The sequence below is a fragment of the Mus musculus genome, chromosome 9 (genome assembly GCF_000001635.26).
Source record: "Mus musculus strain C57BL/6J chromosome 9, GRCm38.p6 C57BL/6J".
Classification (NCBI taxonomy): Eukaryota; Metazoa; Chordata; class Mammalia; order Rodentia; family Muridae; genus Mus; species Mus musculus.
The window spans coordinates 82,018,880-82,042,996 of record NC_000075.6 but is presented as its reverse complement, the minus strand read 5'-3'; the positions used below and the strand labels follow the sequence as shown (position 1 = coordinate 82,042,996).

General features: G+C 38.4%; 1 protein-coding gene across 3 annotated transcripts in view; it reads right to left on the bottom strand.

Annotated features, from left to right (window-relative positions):
• Positions 1–24,117, bottom strand: part of Mei4 (meiotic double-stranded break formation protein 4) — a 342,338-nt gene that overhangs the window by 163,011 nt on the left and 155,210 nt on the right. For 2 of the 3 annotated variants that reach the window (NM_175213.4, NM_001357479.1), the window contains one exon: positions 13,814–17,478. The exons of the other annotated variant lie outside the window; for it this stretch is intronic. In NM_175213.4, coding sequence (NP_780422.1) covers positions 17,209–17,478 — 270 coding nt within the window. In that variant the 3' untranslated portion in view covers positions 13,814–17,208. Of the gene's footprint in view, positions 1–13,813; positions 17,479–24,117 lie in introns of those variants that run through there. 3 annotated transcript variants of the gene reach the window in all.

The following is a 24,117-nucleotide window of genomic DNA, read 5'->3' as shown; positions in this document are numbered from 1 at the left end:
TTTTCAAGGTCTTTCATTAAGTAACTTACAACTAACAATAAAACCATAAATGAATCCTATGGAAAATAAGCATCAACAGCATTCCATGGAACAGTCTGCTAATTCAACTTCTGGCTTGTGCTCCTAAACTCTATAGTTTATTTTAAATATAATGACAGATGAGGTGCAAATGTGGATTAGGTCAAGTAATTCCCAAGTCCAAATCTTTGGATGGCTTCCAAACATCCAAATTCCTAAACCTTCCCCAAAGTAATTCTTGAACATAGAAAATTCTACATGACTTACCTCAGGTCTTTGACTGATGTCCCCAACATCACAGTGGATGTAGCATATTAATCTTATTTTAAGAGCTCTCCAAGAAATTTCTGCTGCGGGGGACTTGGCAACTATTCCTGTCTTCTTGAAATGACTTTTGTCATATTTTCTTGTGATCTGCTCTTTTTTTTTTCTTTTTTTTCTTTTTTTTTTTCCATTTTTTATTAGGTATTTAGCTCATTTACATTTCCAATGCTATACCAAAAGTCCCCCTTACCCACCCACCCCCATTCCCCTACCCACCCACTCCCCCCCTTTGGCCCTGGCGTTCCCCTGTACCGGGGCACACAAAGCTCTTACTAAGTATATGTTCAAATGGCATATAGCCATTCACTCACTTGCACTCTTCCTACTTTAATAGTTCCCCATAGTTCCCTATAGTTCTTTGTCTAGCGGAGGGTGGCATGCACAGGAACCAGAATACTAGAGCTATATCAGATGTTCATGCCTCATTCCTGTGAACCAGCTTTCATAATACTTGAATGTGCCATGCAGCATCCATACATGGATCCAGACAGAAACAATCCATGGTCAGACCCAGCTGTGATGCCTATAAATCACATGACCAGCATAGCAAGAACTCCCCAAAAGGGCACTAGTGGTACCTTGGAGGTAAGCATCACCCAATAAGAGGAGAATGGTTCCTTGTACTAGAAACATAGTGTGTCTAGTGATCTCATGTAGTTTGAGAAGGAATTAGTACTGCCACTTCACTAGATCAACCTAATTCCTTACTACAATTAAAATAATCATCTTCATGCCCAGAGAAGTGTACCTCTCACCCCCACATCAAATATGCTTCTCCCTACAGCACACAGTAAGCACATTTTTTTAATTTCCAAAATAAAAATTTAAATTATGTCTAACTCATATATTTGTCCCTTAATGTCATGTGCCTTCTAAAGTGCTCTTCTTACTGGGAAAAAGTTCATTGCGATCATATTTTAATTACGCATAAGCTGCTTGTTAGAAGACCATACTGCAAATGATAAACCCTTCTCCGCTTTATTTGCCACAAATGTTTGTTATTTCTCTGAATGATACCTATGCTGTTTTGAGAGAAAAATCTATTAATATCCCTAAATTTGCATTTTTATAGCAATTTTCTCAATCTTAACAGCACAGTACACATTCTGACAGGTCCCAGGTAATGTTTAAGAAACTGTTATGGGAGATAGTTAAAAATGAACGGGGCATGTGCTTTACCCACATACCTTAGTATGTGGGACCTGACAAAGTTCTACTCTCTGCCCTCACTGGCTCATGATTTATTGAATAGAAACCAATGTCCAGGAACAGTCGGTTATAAATTACTCTTTGTATGGGTTTTCAACATGCATCCCTAGATTCTTCCAGTGAACACATTTTAAATACATTTGAACCTGACATCACTTAAACTTTGATGTTGGCTCCTGGTTTGCTGTAGATTGCTTTTATCATGTTTAGGTATGGGCCTTGAATTCCTGATCTTTCCAGAACTTTTATCATGAATGGGTGTTGGATCTTGTCAAATGCTTTTTCTGCATCTAACGAGATGATCATGTGGTTTTTGTCTTTGAGTTTGTTTATATAGTGGATTACATTGATGGATTTTCGTATATTAAACCATCCCTGCATCCCTGGAATAAAACCTACTTGGTCAGGATGGATGATTGCTTTAATGTGTTCTTGGATTCAGTTAGCGAGAATTTTATTGAGGATTTTTGCATCGATATTCATAAGAGAAATTGGTCTGAAGTTCTCTATCTTTGTTGGATCTTTCTGTGGTTTAGGTATCAGAGTAATAGTGGCTTCATAAAATGAGTTAGGTAGAGTACTTTCTACTTCTATCTTGTGAAAAAGTTTGTGCAGAACTGGAATTAGATCTTCTTTGAAGGTCTGATAGAACTCTGCACTAAACCCGTCTGGTCCTGGGCTTTTTTTGGCTGGGAGACTATTTATAACTGCTTCTATTTCTTTAGGGGATATGGGACTGTTTAGAAGGTCAACTTGATCCTGATTCAACTTTGGTGCCTGGTATCTGTCCAGAAATTTGTCCATTTCGTCCAGGTTTTCCAGTTTTGTTGAGTATAGCCTTTTGTAGAAGGATCTGATGGTGTTTTGGATTTCTTCAGGATCTGTTGTTATGTCTCCCTTTTCAGTTCTGATTTTGTTAATTAGGATTTTGTCTCTGTGCCCTCTAGTGAGTCTAGCTAAGGGTTTATCTATCTTGTTGATTTTCTCAAAGAACCAACTCCTCGTTTGGTTAATTCTTTGAATAGTTCTTCTTGTTTCCACTTGGTTGATTTCACCCCTGAGTTTGATTATTTCCTGCCGTCTACTCCTCTTGGGTGAATTTGCTTCCTTTTTTTCTAGAGCTTTTAGATGTGTTGTCAAGCTGCTAGTATGTGCTCTCTCCAGTTTCTTCATGGAGGCACTCAGAGCTATGAGTTTACCTCTTAGAAATGCTTTCATTGTGTCCCAAAGGTTTGGGTACGTTGTGGCTTCATTTTCATTAAACTCTAAAAAGTCTTTAATTTCTTTCTTTATTCCTTCCTTGACCAAGGTATCATTGAGAAGAGTGTTGTTCAGTTTCCACGTGAGTGTTGGCTTTCTGTTATTTTTTTTGTTATTGAAGATCAGCCTTATTGCATGGTGATCTGAGAGGATACATGGGACAATTTCAATGTTTTTGAATCTGTTGAGGCCTGTTTTGTGACCTATTATGTGGTCAATTTTGGAGAAGGTACCATGAGGTGCTGAGAAGAAGGTATATCCTTTTGTTTTAGGATAAAATGTTCTGTAGATATCTGTCAGATCCATTTGTTTCATCACTTCTGTTAGTTTCAGTGTGTCCCTGTTTAGTTTCTGTTTCCATGATCTGTCCATTGGTGAAAGTGGTGTGTTGAAGTCTCCCACTATTATTGTGTGAGGTGCAATGTGTGCTTTGAGCTTTACTAAAGTTTCTTTAATGAATGTGGCTGCCCTTGTATTTGGAGCATAGATATTCAGAATTGAGAGTTCCTCTTGGAGGGTTTTACCTTTGATGAGAACGAAGTGCCCCTCCTTGTCTTTTTTGATGACTTTGGGTTGGAAGTCAATCTTATCAGATATTAGGATGGCTACTCCAGCTTGTTTCTTCATACCATTTGCTTGGAAAATTGTTTTCCAGCCTTTTATTCTGAGGTAGTGTCTATCTTTTTCTCTGAGATGTGTCTCCTGTAAACAGCAAAATGTTGGGTCTTGTTTGTGTAGCCAGTTTGTTAGTCTATGTCTTTTTATTGGCGAGTTGAGACCATTGATGTTAAGAGATATTAAGGAAAAGTAATTGTTGCTTCCTGTTATTTTAGTTGTTAAAGGTGGCATTCTGTTCTTGTGGCTGTCTTCTTTTAGGTTTGTTGAGGGATTACCTTCTTGTTTTTTCTAGGGCGTTGTTCCCGTTCTTGTATTGGTTTTTTTCTGTTATTATCCTTTGAAGGGCTGGATTCGTGGAGAGATAATGTGTGAATTTGGTTTTGTCGTGGAATACTTTGGTTTCTCCATCTATGGTAATTGAGAGTTTGGCTGGGTATAGTAGCCTGGGCTGCAATTTGTGTTCTCTTAGTGTCTGTATAACATCTGTCCAGGCTCTTCTGGCTTTCATAGTCTCTGGTGAAAAATCTGGTGTAATTCTGATAGGCTTGCCTTTGTATGTTACTTGACCTTTTTCCCTTACTGCTTTTAGTATTCTATCTTTATTTAGTGCATTTGTTGTTCTGATTATTATGTGTCGGGAGGAATTTCTTTTCTGGTCCAGTCTATTTGGAGTTCTGTAGGCTTCTTGTATGTTCATAGGTATCTCTTTCTTTATATTTGGGAAGTTTTCTTCAATAATTTTGTTGAAGATGTTTGCTGGTCCTTTGAGTTGAAAATCTTCATTCTCATCCACTCCTATTATCCGTAGGTTTGGTCTTCTCATTGTATCCTGGATTTCCTGGATATTTTGAGTTAGGATCTTTTTGCATTTTCCATTTTCTTTGATTGTCGTGCCGATGTTCTCTATGGAATCTTCTGCACCTGAGATTCTCTCTTCCATCTCTTGTATTCTGTTGCTGATGCTCAAATCTATGGTTCCAGATTTCTTTCCTAGGGTTTTTATCTCCAGTGTTGCCTCACTTTGAGTTTTCTTTATTGTGTCTACTTCCCTTTTTAGGTCTAGTATGGTTTTGTTCATTTCCATCACCTGTTTGTATGTTTTTTTCTCTTTTTCTGTAAGGACTTCTACCTGTTTGATTGTGTTTTCCTGTTTTTCTTTAAGGACTTGTAACTCTTTAGCAGTGTTCTCCTGTATTTCTTTAAGTGATTTATTAAAGTCCTTCTTGATGTCCTCTACCATCATCATGAGATATGCTTTTAAATCTAGGTCTAGGTTTTCGGGTGTGTTGGGGTGCCCTGGACTGGGCGAAGTGGGAGTTCTGATGATGGTGAGTGGTCTTGGTTCCTGTTAGTAGGATTCCTACGTTTACCTTTCGCCATCTGGTAATCTCTGGAGTTAGTAGTTATAGTTGACTCTGTTTAGAGATTGTTCTTCTGGTGATTCTGTTACCGTCTCTCAGCAGACCTGGGAGACAGATTCTCTCCTCTGAGTTTCAGTGCTCAGAGCACTCTCTGCTGGCAAGCTCTCTCACAGGGAAGGATGCGCAGATATCTTGTTTTTGGACCTCCTCCTGGTCGAAGAAGAAGGCCCAAAACAGGGCCTCTCTCAGAAGCTATGTTGCTTTGGCAGTTCCCAGAACCTGTCAGCTTCTGTGGTGCAGACTCTCACCTGTGCAGACTAAATTTCTAAGTTCCAGGGAGTCCTGGAACCAAGATGGCGACTGCTGCTCCTGAGGCTGAGGCCACCTCCCGAGCCAGGCGGACACCTGTCCTCTGGTCCGGATGGTGGCCGGCTGTCTGCGGCCCGCCAAGGGTGCTGCCTCAGCGGCTCTGTGCTTCTGCCTGTCCCAGGAGCTGTCCGGTTCTCTGGCGCACCCTCTAACCTGTTCAGACTAATTTCCTAGGTCCCGCGGAGTCCCGGAACCCAGATGGCGACCGCTGCTGCTGAGGCTGAGGCCGCCTCCCAAGCCAGGTGGGCACCTGTCCTCTGGTCCGGATGGTGGCCGGCTGTCTGGGCCCGCCAAGGGTGCTGCCTCAGCGGCTCTGTGCCTCTGCCCGTCCCAGAAGCTGTCCGGTTCTCTGGCGCACCCTCTAACCTGTTCAGACTAATTTCCTAAGTTCTGCTGAGTCCCGGAACCAAGATGGCGACCGCTGCTGCTGAGGCTGAGCCACTATCATGTTTTAACCCAGCTATAGTATCCTTGTTAGGAGGTTACTATCATACCCTCTGGTCTTTACAGCTAACATAATCATAAAACAATAAACTTTCAATTTACAAAGTCATCACTAAACTGATTAAGGTAATATCTTTCAGAGTAGCTCTTATATGGTGTTACACTCCTGATAGTTCAACTTCAGTATTATCCCCCTCCCTCCAGGACTTTTCCTAATTTATATAAATTTATATACTTCCCCAAAAAACAAATGTGAAGAACTGAGCACTGGAAGGAATGTCAAGGCCAGTTGCTGTGGTTTACTGAAAAGCTTCATTACAAAAGATGGTGTTTGTGAATTTTTTAATTCTTGGCTCACTGAAGCATAGGAGAATCTGGATCTCATTATGCTATTGTCAAAAGTACATTTGTCACAATAGCGTGGCTGACATAAGCAAGATAAGACAACCTGTCTGTTGTTATGTACTACTGCAGTTCAACTTAGATTGAACATGAACCTTTGTTATATTCAGTAATAACATCTTGACTGGAAAAGTGTGCGATCAATCATATAACCAAAATGGTGGCAATTAAGAGGACGCCAAACTCACAGTTTGATTTTAATTAGTTGCTCAGTTAGTTTACTGAAACCTATAGATAATATAAGCAGAAAACGCTAATTTCAACAAACTAGGGAAATTACCCTCATGGACGATTCTGATGATTATAATCCCTAGATAAATTTCCTGAGAAATCTCAAAGACCAAAATACAAATATCAAAAACAAAACATTCAAAATCTAGAGTGTTGGTGGTATTGAAAAGGACAATGATACGTGGTATTTTTTTTTCTTTTGAAGACTTTTAGACACTGCACTTGAAATAGCTCCCTAAGTCCAATCGACTCTTGAGTCAGCTCACCCTTTGCTTTTTTCTTCTTTGATTCCTGGAGACTGCATTATTTGTAAAGAATGGGTGTTTCTTTGGCTTTGGATGATGGGTGCAAAGTGCTGGCGCATGCTTTCTGTATCTAGTATGATTCCTTATGCTGCATCATCCGATGATGTGAAGTAAGTAATCAAAGGTGACAAATGAGGGAGAAAATGACGTTTAGAAATATTTTATGGGTTTATACAAATCAGGAAAAGGTTGAGATCCACTTTCATGGTAACGAAGCCTATTGCTAAGAAACTAAAATTAGTCTAGCTATGATGGCTAAGCAGGGTTGTCATCTTGACTGGATCTATTGAAACTTGAGTGACTCCTGGGAGGCACTGTCTTAATCATATTTACTTGAAGAGGTCAAGTAAGAGGGAAGCTGATTTTTTTTGTTTTGTTTTGTTTTGTTTTGTTTTGACCCTTTATGGCAAGTTCATCTACCTTATTGCTCTGGTGTTCCTCAGCAAATATAGAAACCAGATTCTCTGGGCTTCCATCATTGACTGAGAATCAGCACCTCTCCCAGAACCCTCAAAGCTTTTAACAGTATTTGGGACAAGTGTCTTATCTAGCCTTGTATAATGTAACAACTATGAGAGCCACAGCCTCTTCAGCATGAGATAGTCATTGTTGGATACCCTAGACTAGATCAGGCAACATCTTAAAGAAGATGGGAATAGAAATAGTTATGGAATGCTGAAAAGGAAACAGGGAAAAGGGGGAGACCAGCGTGAATGAAGATTCTAAAAGGAAATTCTTCACTACAAGGAAAAATGAGAGGCTAGTGGTTTGGATAAGTGGGTGAAAATTCATGCTGTGTAAGCCTTGTGGATGCACTTGAACCCTGGAATCCACAGTTCCATGCCTAGAGCCCATAAAAAGGGGAGGGAGAGAAGAGATGCTAGAAAGCTATCCTATGACCTCACAGAATCATGAAAGGCATGCATTCCCTCCAGCACACATAATAAGAATGCATGTGTACACACAAACACACACACACTCGCACACACACATGCATGCACACACACCTGAGGAATCTAGTTAGGCTTTAGGCATTACTGATGTCTTCCTGCATCATGAAGTATCAGAAAATTACCAGAATCTTGATATATTTAACTGGATTACCAGTGCCTCAGATATAAAAGAGATTCTGATCAATTGCCTAAACAAAGCAATCAAGTGGCATTTAACCTTAGAGTGTTGCAAACAAAACAAAACAGAAAGCAAAAGAGCAGAAAAAAAAATGTGTTTCCTAGAATGTACTCTGAAGTTCAATTGTGGGTGAGTGCTCAAATATGAGCGCTTTGTTTTAGATGGTGTTTCTAGTCATCTGAAGTCACTGTGATAATGACAAGCTTGATCACAGACTATAAAGTGATCAAGATAACATAAGGAATAGAAACTACTCTTCTAACAATAGTAAGTAAAATTTGTTAAAGCAATCAGAGGCTCAGAAGTGCCGAGGATTTCTATCTATATTTTTAATGTATCTAATATTTTCACATTTATTTGAACAAGAATATACCATTTTATTGTGGGTACTCAAGGCATACATGTGAGTATTTTACCAAGAATTTGATGATACTTACATAGAAAACAGAAAAACATGTTTTGGCTTTCAAAACATTATCTTACTGCCTGCTAATATTTATTCTCAGTGCGAAGGCGCTACCTAATTAAAAATAAAAATGTAAGTAAAAATAGAATTTGCTATATCAAACTTGGCATGGTTAGTTTCCAATATTATTTTTCCTTAAGCTAGAATCATCTGAGAAGTCTTAACTGAAGGATTGTTTAGGCCAGGTGCACACATGGACATGATTAAGTGGTATTGTCTTGATTGTTAATTGATGCAGGGAGGCTCAGTCCACTGTGGGTGGTGCCTTTCTTCGGTCAGGACTTGAACTATGTGGGACAGGAGGGAGGTTGATGCAAGCAGGCATCCTAGGTGCATGCATTCTCTCTCTGCTCTTGACTGTGGCTATGACCAGATTCTTGAGTCGCTGCCTTGACTTCCCCTCAGTGATGGACTTGGAATTGTAACCTCTCACTGGAAGCAAAGTGCTTTCTCCTATGAGTTGCTTTGGCCAGAGTATCTAATAATAGTAGCAGAGATATGACTAAAATGTACTTCACAGTAAACTGCATATCTATTCTATGTTAGTGTCAAATAACTGTCTTCCAGTAAACTTCCACATGAGATTTTCATGGATTGTAGGTATATCTTCCCAAAGTCCAAACAAATTCCCTGACAGGTATTCACGACAAGGTAGAATCTGAAAGGTATGGGTATTTCATAGTTCATCTTGAGGCCTCAAACTGTGGTTCAAGTGTCTGGGATATTATCTAATCAAGGTCACAGGAAGTTATATATATATATTTGAATGAGCAACTTGCATGCAAGAGAATTGACCATGGTGTTAAGAGAAACAAAAAGTCCTTACTTTTCCACCAGAGTTCTACTATTGTTGCTTTAGTATGTTTGCTTCTGTTCTGATCATTCCATGGATTGTGTCACACAAGCTTATATTTGGTCCATTCACCAAAATTCTCTTCCTCTCCCATTTGAACCCTCTAATCATCCCTCAATCATGAATGAACGTGAAAGAAAACCCAAGCATCATAGACATGATTTGCATCTAATTACCTGTTCTTTCTTTCCTAATATATCCCCCACTCTTTTTTTTTTTTTGTTGCTGTTGTTGTTGCTCTGTTTTGTTTTGCTAGTTCAAAGACAACCTAATTCCCAATTATGAAGAGAGACACAGATGCCAAAATTCTTCTTCAAATGACTGGGAAAACACTGAATTTTTAAAAATATTGTACAGTGTGTTCAATTTCAGATTAATAATCATTTACTTCCACATATATGTAGGGATTTCTCTTGGGCTTTTATTTAGAAAAGCCATGACTGCATCATAAGCTACTTTAGTTTTGCTATGAGTCTTTTCCATGTTTTGATTGTCAAAACTTAAAACTAAACTGAAGTAAGAAAAGCAAAAGGATAGGAAGAAGTTTTCTTTTTTTTTGTTTTGTTTTTTTTAACTTTCTTTTTTTTTTCCATTTTTTATTAGGTATTTAGCTCATTTACATTTCCAATGCTATCCCAAAAGTCCCCCATACCCACCCCCCCCAATCCCCTACCCACCCACTCCCCCTTTTTGGCCCTGGCGTTACCCTGTACTGGGGCATATAAAGTTTGCAAGTCCAATGGGCCTCCAGTGGTATCTCAGCATGATCTAATCTTGTCTTGAAATTGCCCAATGATAAATAACGAATGCAGACAGCTTACTTATGATGGTCATGCTTTAAGATCATTTAGTCAGGACACCCCCCCCCCATTTCCTGGACTCCCTGGGAAGGAAATGATTTTAATTGTAAGACAAGTGTCATCCTGACATAGTTACAACCCAATGCTTGTCAGGTATGTGCTATGCCAAGGAGATGGATCAAAGTTACATTTACCTGCAAATAGTTTTATAAGTTTATTATAAAGGAAAACTTTCAAAGAAAATCTCCACATTCATAGCTACATCACACTTTTCCTTAGTAATATTTAACTCTCTGGATTATTCAGTATTCTGTGCATTAAAATGTCCTCCATGCTTCTCCATTCTCTCTACTGGCCTGATAATTTGCACAACTGCTTATATACCAAGAATTTTGTTTCCAAAATTGAAAGTCAAATTATGTTGTATCTTCTTGCAGGAGCGATCAGGCCTAGTTCTTGTGTGATTGCCTGTTCAGCAGTCTGCTCTGCTTGTAAATATTGCCTCTGGGATATATGCTTTTTGACATTTTAATAGATTTTCCACATTCCTTCTGAGTAGCATCTTGGCTTGAAGATAGTCTTTCAGACTATTAATACATTCTGGCATCATTCTGCCATAATTGATCACATTTACTATGATGGTTCCTTTGCTCCAATTTGAAGATAAAAATATAGCCATGGTAGAATCACATCTAATGCCTTGCAATGAACTATCTTCTGCACCAGTACAAGAACTACCCATGGGCAGAAAGGGGTTTATCTCTCTGTCAGTTGAGGCAAAGTTTGAACAAGTCTCTGCAAACAGAAAGTATAGAAAGTGAAGCAAAATTACATTGTGTCTTTTACTCCATTACTCTTAACTGTGTATGGTGACAATCTTCTTGTTTAGGACCTAATTTCTTCATTCTTTTGAGTTGGCAGTAAATAGGGGTGTGGTCTTCTGTAGCGTCAACTCTTTAGCATAATGGAGAGGTCAGCATGGTGCTGAAACAACATTGTGGTATATTAGGTATTTGGTGCTTTCTTTTACACTCAAATGTGTTTTATAGGAAATGATTTATGGAAGTAAACTTTTATTGCTCAATGGTGAATGAATTCCACCTACACATAGCATGGAAATCCTGTATCTATTTTTTTTTCATTGTCTGAATAATGCCAGAATCTAAGTCCTGTCTTCTGAAAACATCATTCCCTTTCAGACACTGAAGGAAGGGAAATAAATAGGACATTCCTGTCACTGATCTTTATGTGATTCTTGGTGCAGAGCTGCTCTTCAGTGACTTTATTAAAAATAGATCAAGTGGAGATAGAAAGGATTTGAAGTTTCCATCAACAGTCTGCTGAGACAAAATGATTCATTTGTAAACAAGCTAACTAGAAATTAGAATGCTTTAGTTTAAAAAAAAGGCATTTTATATATGGAAATAATGTTTTCGGTGTGAACAAAAATTCAGCTTAATCCACAGTGAATTTGATATGCTTTTTGCTGGTATTTTATTTATAAATTATCCACAGTTTTAGTATTTTTCTCAACAAACTACTACTCAGTTTTCAGCTCAGCCTATGTAGGAACCAGGATCTAGAAAGAAGACAGCAACAAGAGAGAACACAGTACCTGTACATCCAGGCATTTCAGTCACCCGTGCATGAAGTAGAGAATAGCAATGGCAGTGGTTTCTTCAGATGTGTATTCACCTACCTCCCCATGTAGAGCTCATTCTTAGCTCCACCCCATGAATGATGGGGTTATATTACCACGCCAGCATCAACTGCAATGTTTCCAGCTTCCACATGAGATCGGGAAAATCAACAGTGCACTTACAAACCAACATCACAATGTTATCTGCAATTACTGATCACTTGCTATGTACCAGAAAGAAATACTTAGCTATAAGCTTCCATGGACTCTTCTTGAGTGTTAAAAATTAAGGGCCAATTAAGAGCCCACTTACATCATTTTAAAAGTAGATTTGGCCAGTTTATAAAAAAAAGATGTTCCTGGATATCCCTCCTTAATATTTCTTTCATGCCTGCATCTCATACTCAAATCTTCTTGCATGTTCAAATATACAAAAAGGATTGTCTGACTTGTTGATTAATGGAGCCAACTGTACATTTCTGCCTTGATTGTGCTCACATGATCCATATGACACCCACAGATAAGTGGGGGTTTATTTGATGTCTACTGACAGAAGAGCAGATTGGTGATGACATTGAAATTAATAAAATTAAGGGACTATGTAACTCAAGGACAAACAGACCATGCTCAGAGAGCTTAGTGTCTGGTATTTTGTGCCTTAACAAGTCCACAGTATTTATTCAAGGTGACTCGTAATGTTATGGTTCAAAGGAGATGTAGTTTGGTTGATGGAGTTGTCACTTTGTGGCTGTCATGTCAGGTAAAGTATGGAAGAACTACAGGAAAAAAATAGTTGTTTGCTCCAGCTGTTTTATACAGGGTATAAATGGGACCAAACTCTTTAATGGGCATATTGTTTGGGCACCAGTGGTCCAAGTGTCTCTCACTAGTGGGGCTATAAAATAGATGTCATCTGTAAAGAAAATATAATATTTCATACATTCAATTGAAATTAGAGGATTAGGGTAAAAAGAGACAAGAAAACCCCACCCTGCTGTAATAACCTTATGAATCTAGTGTCCCCATTTTCATGTACTTCAACTATCTTTGCTAATCTTTTTTTAATTAGATATTTTCTTCATTTACATTTCAAATGCTACCCCAAATGTCCCCTATACCCTTCCCTCGCCCTGTTCCCCAATCCACCAACTCCTGTTTCCTGGCCCTGGCATTTTCCTGTATTGGGGCATATGATCTTCAAAAGACCAAGGGCCTCTCTGTCCAATGGTGGCCGACTAGGCCATCCTCTGCTACATATGCAACTAGAGACACAGATCTGGGGGGTACTGGTTAGTTCATATTGTTGTTCCACCTATAGGGTTGCAGACCCCTTTAGCTCCTTGGGTACTTTCTCTAGCTCTTTTATTAGGGGCCCTGTGTTCCATCCAATAGATGACTGTGAGCATCCACTTCTGTATTTGCCAGGCACTATATAAGAGACAGCTATATCAGGGTCCTGTCAGCAAAATCTTGCTGGCATATTCTTTGCTAATCTCATACAGGATCAAAATTCCAGAGAGACATTTACAAAGGCCTAGGTCATATCACGTGATGACATTTGAACTGGGAAAAACCTGCATCTCCATTTGTTATTCTAAAAGATGGCACAAAGAGGAGGGAAACTCACAGAAATTAGAATGATGTCTACAAAAGAAAGCTAACAGTTGTGCTGTATTCTCAGCCAAAGGGAAGGTTAGAATGCAGATCCAACAGGGATCCAGAATGGTAATCACAAGCTAAGGCAGGAAGTCTAGCATGGACCTAGTGCATACAAGTCATCTCTCTGATGTGATGGTACCTGGAATCTATTCTACAGCACCCTGACTGGGAGAAAAGCAGTTTGATAGATGCATCCCTGTCTTCAGAGTTCATTTCCTCTAAAATTCTAAAGGATGGTTTCCCTGTGGCAGCAAGCTTAATGAAAATCAAGTACAATGCAAATTATGAAATCTGCAGAAATATTGCTAATTAAAAGTTAATTTGTTGACTATTATATTCATCATGGTGACCATTAAATAGACTTTGAAAGTATGAACTGCATCTTAGTATTTCTAAGCTATGAGTCCATTTTAACTGCTGGTAGACAACACGGAGTAGAATAAACTTTAAAAAACTAAAATATAACAGTCTCCCACTCTGTGACTGTGGTCAAGCCATTTATCTTCCCTGTTCCCCAGCTATAAAGTGTGACCAAATGACCTCATACTATTGACTGGGATTGCAGGAAGACTCAGGAGGTATACAGGTAGATGTTTGGAACAACTCCCTGGTCCACACCAAACATTACAGGAACACCTGCTTCTCTTAGTATCCTTTTCACTTCCGAGTTCACAAAGCAATTTCTGCATGTCACTTCACACGGGCAAGCCTATGGTGAGATTCTCCTTTTAAAAATACTAATGATCAAGTTTTATTCATATGATAGACACAGGGTGGTATCCTCAGTTTTAAGTCCAAGTTCTATACTCTTCCACTGACAGACTTTCATCGAGCCAGGCAACACAGAACTTCCAATGCTGCACAGTATTTAATAATAATAATAATAATAATAATAATAACAATAAGTAGTAGTAGTAATAACAACAAGAACAACAACAACAACAACAACAACAACAATAATAATAATAAGTAGTAGTAGTAGTAATAGTAGTTAAATTCACAGTTTTGCCTTATCATTTAGGCACACATTTAACAGAAACATATTCTCCTAATGGTAAAGATACCTTCATTCTTTATACTTTAAAACTGGAAGGCAAATGCTATTATGAGAAAAATGTGAATCACTCATCCGATGTTGTAAGATGACTTAGTGAAGGCCCTGTCTTCTCTTGACTTCCTTAGTCTTTTCTCTGTACCTTCTACACTGGACTCCTGTTTCAATATGGCAGAACTGAAAATATGTGTAGTGCCCTTTGACAAGCAGAGGGCAATGACAGGCCTCACATGCCTTTTCCAGATGTCAGGAAAAGATGAGAACAAGAGATACCTAAAATAAAGCTACTCTGGGGAACACCCAGATAATAACCCCTAATACCACGGATGCATTTTAAATTAATTCTGCCCACTTTTTTCTCTGTGACACGGGTACAAGACATTTTCTTACTTCATACAATGATTTAGAAAGATCAAACACGGGAATGGAGAAGACAGCTCAGTTGGTGCAGTGCTTAACTGACAAGCATGACCACCTGAGTTCAACCCCATGTAAAAAGCCAGGAAGCCTCGTGCTAACAATCCACACACTGGAAGGGCCTAGGGAGAAGCTCCCCCGAGCTTGCTCACCAGCCCCACACACATTATCTGAAAGCTCTCGGGCGCCAGTGAGAGGCCCTTTCTCAAACAAAGAAACAAAGCAACACCCTGGAAACAACCAAGGAGAAATGATCCCAAGGTATGACCCTCACCTTCCCATTCGCATGCATGCATATCTACATAGCAACACATCTGCACCTATATCCACACATCATACCTGGAAAATAGAATCATCCTATGAATTCCAGTCATGAAATAGAGATATTTTTCTTCTGACTGAAAAAAAAAATGGTTTGATTTTGGAGCCAGCCAGCATAAGCTATGCTCAAATGTTTTATTTATTTCTATGTCTAAGACTTGGGAATTAACTCTAATCCATGTATGGATGTCTGATCTTGATCTTTGCATGCTTAAAGACTTAGAGTGCTTTATCCTCAGGAAATGTTAGTCATATTGTCTATTTTTATCTATGCCACTTAAATAAATACCATCAATTGGAAATCTCCACTAGACTTCATTTATTCTTAAAAAGAAAGAAAGACTATTTAAGTCACACAGCTGTACATAGAAGAGGGTAAGTTTCCCAGCCCAGTCTCTTGTGAATGTCTTAGATTTTTATCAAGTGGCAAGATAAAACACCCACACAGCTGTGGCAAATCCTTCATGGTCATGGACAATGGTAGAAGGGACCAGATCAGTGTTAGGTCCTCCCAGTCATCCCAGGGCTGCTCAAGGTCCTGGCTGAATGGGGCGGGGGGGGGACAAAAAGGCAGCACCACCCCCACATAAAATGTAAAGAATGGAGAGTTTTAATTTTTTTTTCCAAAGTTTAAAGCCAGTTCATTAGCCAGAAACTGACTACACTGGGTATTCAGAATGACAGTGTAACTCCTTTCTCAGAGTGAGTTTTTAAGCAAAACAAACCATCATATTCTGGATTGATATTAAGTAACTTACATATCTTTGAAATATTACCAATATTACCTTTTGCTCCCAGCAGTCTCTCTCAGTAACCTTCACACCAACCCTCAGAACATTTTCCCCTTCAAGTTGATAGCCTCTTTTTCTTTGTTATTGTTACATACATACATATACATACATACATACATACATACATACATACATACATACATATATTCACAAATACACTGGCTGAGTCTGATTTGTTTGTAAGGTTTCAGGGTGAACCGCTCTGTACTGGATATCAAATAAGGGGGCTCACCCCTGGGGCAGGCTAATTCTCCCTTTCTCCAGTAGTCTTTCTTTTTTTTTTATTATTTTTGTTTTTCCAGACAGGGTTTCTCTGTGTAGACCTGGCTGTCCTGGAACTCACTTTGTAGACCAGACTGGCCTCAAACTCAGAAATCTGCCTGCCTCTGTCTCCCGAGTGCTGGGATCAAAGGCGTGTGCCACCATGCCCGGCTTGTCTTTAGTTCTTTATCTAGGAGTGTGAGCCCATGAAATTTTGTCTCTTCCATGTTACTATGTCCACTGATATAGTCATTTTCAGGTCTTGTTTATACAGCCATTTCTAGGAGAGAAGAGATCTGCTGGTTTAAAAAAAAAAAAAAACAAACTCCAAAAATAATACTAGAATATGGCATAATTTTATATACATTGTAGAAAGAATTAGCAAGGATAATTTTTCTAGTACTAATGGCATCTGAAAATGATAATTACCTTATAAAACAGAATTAGACATAATTAACAAAGGAAAGAGAATTACATTATATTTTCTTTAAACTGCACAATAGGAAAGTGCAAAATATGTGCTCATTAAGCTTGTCTGTTACAATTTTAATAACTGAAATGAAGTAAAGGAAATTGTGCAATGAAAAAATTCAACCAGTACTTTTAATAAGTATAATGTGTATTTATTGTAGGATATTAAAATTTATAAAAACATCCCTGATGACTTACTAATACACAACTTTACTACATTTAAACAATCAAAGGAACAATAGCATTTATAATCAACAGAAAAATTGTTTTAAAAAGGGACATTTTTAAAGAACTAATTAACACTTCAAAAATACTTTACAAACATGTTGATTAAGTAAAATTAAAAGCCACTGGATTCCAAAGCCTTTTCTTTTTCTACAGCACTATCCTTAAGAGAAAAATGATTTGAGTAGAGCTACGTAATACATTTTATTTTTTACCATTTACTTGTATTTAAGTGTGTAAAATGACAGAAGTTTAAGTTTAATTTCATTACAATTTGTAATGAAATTTACATCAGATGGAAATCTTTGACAAGTTATTGTATTTTATGAAATGGGTTGTTTTAGAGACTAGAGCTAGACTGTTGAGTGAAATAAGATATAATCCACGAGCATAAGGGAGCATTGTCAACTGAAATTGCCTGATTGTAATATGGAACAGTGGTTCATCAGCTCTTATATAGAAGACCTATCACTAAATTGAATTAATGATTCGATTGGCCAATCAATTTAAAATATTCATTTAAAAACTTTTTTTTTGAGAAATACTGAAGCACACCATTTTCTGATTTGTGGAAAACCGCTAAGGCAACGATTCATTCTTAACAGTTTCCATCTCTGCTGAGTTCAAGAGAACACCGAGTCTCCATAAGTAGAACGCAAATAAAGGAAAGGCATCCGAAAGTCGGAAGATGACTTCATCATGCTTCTGAAGAAATGTCTGCATTTCTGGGATGCTGTGATCCATGTGTGCAGTGCGATCTCCCTGCGGTGCCTGTTGAAGAACTTGTTCCAGAATCCAAAACAGGGAGAAAATATTTTCATAGCGTGTCACATCATAAATGCCTTGATCCTAAGAGGAAACAATAAGATTCTTAAAACACTGTGTGGCTCAGATCAGAAAATGACTACATAGGGCTACATTGTCATACAAAAGAAAAATTTCTGATTTATTTAATGCCATCTATCTCCCTGCATCTTTGATTGGTGGAATTGGGAGACAACTAGATTAGTGGAATGGGAAGAAAGAAACAAATATTTAAGATTTTAAAAACATGATGAATATTTCTGCTTGATGGCTTATATAGTTTCAAATCATTTTTGACCATTGTTAGATATATTATTCCTCAAATTCTATTCCAAATGTCTTAAATTCAAGTATGTTTTAGATCAGAACATAATGTAAATGGAAATTTCCATTAGTAACCTCATATGATATATTGTAGTCATAGTAGGGGTAGATGGATATGCTATGTGAAATTTTCAGGCTGTGTACATAAAGTATTTATAACACGAAGCAATTCCATGGTAAGAACTGTATTCCACTTCTAAAGTATCTTATTAGGTACATGTATGTTGCGTGTAACAAATAAAATATCAATCCACACTATCACTGGCTACTCTCTGGCTGCCCCCCACCCCCCGCCCCTGCCCCATGTTCCCATTTCCAGTCATCTGTGTCTATGAATTTCAGTGCATAACACTCCTGCCAAGGATCATAGAATAATTTTTCTGGGTAGAAGTTTAGGGACATGTATGGAGGTAAAAGAGGTAGACTGAAGATATTAGGTGACTAGCTATCTTCTAATTCTGAATCTACACAGGTCAGAGAGTACTACCAGATTGCATAGAATTGCACATGTGGACAGGAGTACAGATGTGGCCTTGTAGGCTATGCATAAGCAAGGACGAAGGCCTAAGAGGTGCAATGGCAAACTCAAGGGAATAGACAGAGGGATCAGTGTAGAAGAATAGGCTTGCTTCATTATCTCCCTATTAATTAAGAAGTAAGTCTAGAAGTCCTAGGAGGTAAGCCGAATGCTTATCACTACTTTACAGGCAATACAGAGCCACAGAGGTACATTAATTAGAACTCCAAGTCTACAGATCTTAACTAGGGACTTCTTACGCAGTTTTGCTGAAGTTCATTACAGAAAGTATTGCAGTTGGGGTTAGGGGAAAAAGAATGTGTTGGAAACATTTATCAATGGAGCACGCTGTGATGACAATGTAAATGGAAGAAACTGTTTGCAGAGTCAGAGGTGTTTACTCCTCAAAGCAGTAGCCCTACAAGCCCAATTATATAGATACAGCCCAATGAAAATAAATGAATACTTCAAAAAACAGTCATGTAAGGAGACCTACCTGCCTTTCTTAGATGTGACAGAACACCATGAGGCTTCAAGAATGTAGCAAGAATGTAGCCACAATAGTTAATGCCTTTCCCAAATACAGGCCTGCTGCACTCCTACCTGGGTCCTATGGCTGCAATATATATGCCTATATGTTGCAATAGGCCACTGCTATAGTGCATCAGTTTGCATTGGTCTTTTAGACCTCAGTGCTTACAATCTGGGCTTTAGCTAGCATATTTAGATTTCCATTCACAGCACTGCTATGTGTATACTGCTACCAAAAAAGAGTCAATCACTGCCCCAACACCCAAGGAACAGCCCACCCATGGGTCTCTGTGGCAGGCATCAGTTCTGTAGGCGATTCTCCATCGGGCTGATGCTGCAAGCACTGAGAAGTGGCCTGAAAGACAAACCCAGTGCCAAAAGGACACTCTCGACCATAATTTCTCTACCTGGTCAGAGGAAAAACACTGACTTTCCCCGCCTCTGATTACCACACTCCACACCATTCACTGCCACAGCAGACATCCAGCGTCGTGGCAGCTAAGCATCTCAGGAGTATTCCTGTCTTCTCACTCACTGACCTCTCAAGTGGTTGAAAGAGACTACACAGTTGCCAGTCTCCCTAGTGCCTGCCTGCTCCACTGGGAAAGAGATAGCAAAGTATAACTCCATCAAGAGTGGTTTGTAAAACCTCCCAGAAACAATTGCTCAATGGAACACACAGACATCAACGTACAATAACAAGAACTGTAACAAAATCTAAGAGGTATATTACCACAGACATAATAATCCTTCAACATTTGCCCCAAAGACTGATAAAGTGGTTGAAAATAGTTTTAAATTTATTCTTTATGGAAACTCAGAGATGATTAAGAGAATTTAATAAAATCGAGATATAAAAATTAATAAGTTGAAATTATTAAAATTAATGTAAAGAGATATTTTTAGTTGGCAATAAAATTAACAAAATAAAAAGTCAGCACCAACATTTACCATAGTGAAAAAATATGTATTATCCACAAATAAATGTAGAGAATAACCTAAATGGCTGATAAAACACAGATGATTTATAGGGGAAGAACACAGAACAGATGTTTTAATTTTAGGAGTAGGAAAGGCAGACGATATCAACAGTGGACGAAAAGATCATTTAAATCCATTATAGACTTAACTTCTCAAATCTACAGATGGATTTAAATGCCTAGCCACAGAAAGGACAAGCTATACAGTCTCGGTCCAGCCAAGACTGCACCACCATATATTGTAATCAAATGGTCAAAAATGAAAGACAAAGGGAGCTTATGAAATCACCAAGGAAAATGCACTTCACATATAGGGGACTACCATCTGGCTCAGTGGTAGACCTCTTAGAAGAAGTTTCCTACTCTAGGAGACAGACAATGATTTATTCAAACATCACAAGAGTATGAACATACACATCCCAACCAGACACACTCATATGGTACGAGAAACAGATGAAGATTTTTATGGACAAGCAACTCTCTTTAAATGATGAAGGGAATCCTTCAAGCTTAAAGAGAAACCTGTTTCTCAATAGTTTATTAACATGAAAACAGATGAGAGAATAAAGCACACTGGTAATATACATACAGTTAAATTCTGAGAACTCATGTTTTATAAACATTGCATATACATGAATTATGTATTTAGTATGAAGGTTAAAAAAGATAGCTTCAGTTTTTTTTACTCGATTGAAAATGTAAAAATATACAAATTATGACACCAGAGCACAAAATGTGGAAAGTAAAGTCAATATTTTTTATAAGATCAAAATTATTTTCAGCTTAAAATAGCTTATTTTAACTATAGAACTCTTTTAAACTACAAAGTCAAAATATACTAGAAACATAAAAATATAATCAAAGCACACCTCTAGAGAGAAACATGGATAGGATGGAAAAAGGGAACAAAATATATATATAATTCAAATCACAGAGTTGTGGAAAACAGAGCCAACTCATATATATCTATATATACATATATACACACATATATATATATATACATTCATATATACATATACAAACACATTTATATGTATATATACATACATGTATACACACATATATACATACGTGTATATATATATTGGAATATTCTACTAGAATATGGAAATATTCTAATAGCCAGGGAAACAGAGAGTTTGTGTCTTCTAGAAATGTCAGAAGCTATACACATAAAATTTTACCACTATGACTGTCTAAACATGGGCTGGACAAAGACAGCACCAATAGACACACTAACTTGGAAGAGGAAATGCTTATGAGGCATTAGCCCTACACACAGAACATCAGACACGTAAGGAATGCAGAGAGGGAGAAATAGTCCCTAGGAAAGGAACTAAGACAGTCACAATAGATTTTCCTATCTCCTTATCAGCAAAACCCTAGCTTTCTTCAATGTATAAGTGAGACAACTAAACTTACATCATCTTTGTATTTGTGTGTGTGTGTGTGTGTGTGTGTGTGTGTGTGTGTTCATTAGATTAGTTCTGTGTAACAGATGGCAGTATAAGTAAACAATGAAGATGCTGGAAAGCTGAGTGTCAACTGAATACACTGGAAGGCACTTCGCCCTTCTCCTTTCAGCACAGTTCCTCTCCTTTCAGCATAGCTCCCATGGGGGAAATATGGACACACGGCTTAGAGGTAAAACTGCCATGTGCTAAGCCAGAAGAATGACACCCATGAATTCAAGTGCACTTTGCAGCCAGACACTGCCAATGCTCAGGGATACTTGAACTGTCTGCAGTGTTGGACTCTCTCTCCTGTCCATTTCCATCTCTTACAACTTAACTTTTATTAAGTTTACATCTGCAGTGGGGGAGAATTCCAGGTTTCATTGCCTTGAAAGATACTGTTCTATATTGTATAGAAGAGATAGCCAAAGGAACAAAAAGAAAGCTAGAGTCTTTGGCAACAGTAATTGCAGAAAGAAAACCAAACAAACAAATAGGAAAGAAAGAAAAAGAAAAGATAATATAAACTTGAGGTATAGTTTGTAGCTTGGATGTCTGTGTTTCACTGCAAAACATGAAAACACAGCAGCTAATTAACAATGGGATAATTCAGGTTTGGCACCATGGACATACATTGGTACAGCCTGGCCTTCTGAGACACAAGTAGCCTGCCATAGAAACTATTAAGACACACCACATTTTCACTGCTACAAAAGTAGGAGATGGGGGTGGGGGAGCGTTGGGATGTTACAGAGAGAAAAATTAAGTCAAAGACTATGGCTGTATAATCTAAATGTTAAATTAAATGTTCCCTGAATATAATATATCATTAGCTTGGAATTCTATGTGCCAGGTTTTGTTGGACAGAAGAAAAAGTAAGATACAACTAAAATTAGTCTTCTCCTAAGAGAAGGAATTCAACACAGCATTTTAAGATAAAGGTCAGTTGTCACCAGGATAATTAAGTGGGGAAGTTGCCCCTGACCTTTAGTGAGTTATCCATTTTATTTAGTAGACAGCAAAGACAGCAAAGTAGATTTCAGACAAAGAAAGAAGTTAACACCCTGAGCCATTTTCTCAGGGGGCTGGCAGCTTCTGAGGCACCAAAGAAGCAATGAAGGAACCGCCATAATTCTAGGCAGAACCAGGGCCTGGCGAAGATAGCACAGGACCACACTCGAAGCCACGCTAAGCTCAGAGCAGCCTAGGTGGATCTATCCATCTACAAGACCAAATGGCTGTGGTTAGATCCTGTGTAGTCAAGCACACACTGACTTACTTACACTGTGCCTCTTTCAGAGGTTGCACCCCAGCCTCACCCTCTCCCCCACCTCAGATTTTAGGCCTATGTTGAGGGTATACAAAGCTCTGGTCAGAAGAAAGAGTAGGTAATTATGTAAGATTTTCTACTGAGGTGTGAGCTGTGGTGCAATGCTGGTATAGACTCTGGCATCATTCTTTAATGAAGAGCCCTGGTGGAGGAGACTACAGAGGGCAGGCACAGTGGGTACAAACTCATTGCACTTCTTACCTATAGCAGTATGTTTGCCTGTCTAAAATGTGGGATCCTGGAGATTTCTTCTAGAGAATTTTGTTTGATCTGTGAACTACCTTAGGCGAAAATTTCTGTATTATTGAAACGGGTGTTTGATATTTTAGTACTTTACCTTGTTTCTGTGGGAAAGAGCTCAACATGTATGCAAAGTTGTATTTACATGAAAGCATTCATCAAAGGAATATACACAATAGAAAACATTAAAGTCTGTTTTTTTCGTTATGAGATGTACTTTAAAGTGATGTTTGTATTAATGAATTGTATCAACTCTTAAATCTGTTTTTAGAGGCTAAATTCATATGGTAATAACAAAATGAGCGGCCCATTATTCAAGAAGGCAATTTGTACAAATGTGCTCAAAGGGAGAGAATGACAGATATAGGTCTGAAAACTGTATGGACTAGGGCTGTATGGGAACACACAGGGCAAAGGTACTGTCTTGTGAAGGTGTCTGAGATAACAGAATGCTGCTAAGCAAGATGTAGCCTCTCTGTGTCCTGTGGCTCCCTGCATAGGTGGTCTCTGTGCCTCTACCTACTCTCAACCATATGAGAAGTGACAGCAGAGAAGAAGGCAGGAAACCTTGTAAAGCAAACATGCACATTTTTATGTGGTTTTAGAATGAGAATGCATGTTCGCATGGTTGGATGTGCTTCCATAGACATGAATTTAACAGCACACAATTAAAAAAAACAGATAGTGATTCTAGGAAATGTGTACATGATAGAGACTGAGTTCAATCAGTTAGCTGATGAGTTAATCAATCATTACCCAATTAAAAAAAAAAATCTCTAGATAGCTGGGCTTGCTGGAACTTCCTGATTGGTGAGAGTCTGTAACTACAGAGAAAAGCTAAGTAAAAGCTGAGCTGATCCCTCCCAGAAGTCACATTATACATCTCTTAAGGTGGCTGATCCTGATAGAAGTTCTTTACAATAAAAATGAAGCCAACAAGCAATACACACACACACACACGCACACACACACACACACACACACACCCCAAAATAAAAACAAACACGCCATACTTTATTTGGTTCTAGGCCCCTGTAGCAACTGGCTGTGCTGAAGGGAACCTGTAGGAACTCCTTCACATTTACTTCTCTTTTATCAGAAATGCAGGGCCCCCTGAGACCCCTAAAAGTACAGACTGGCTTCTGGAATGAAAATAGTCTTTCTAGGCATTGCTTTTGACCTCTGGCACATGTGTTGATACCAGGTGGTTGCCATCAGCACTAAACTGAATTGAATTGAATTTTATCACACCCATGTGTCTTGAAGTTGGGTTAAATTTTCAAAAGTATGCAAATAACCTAATGA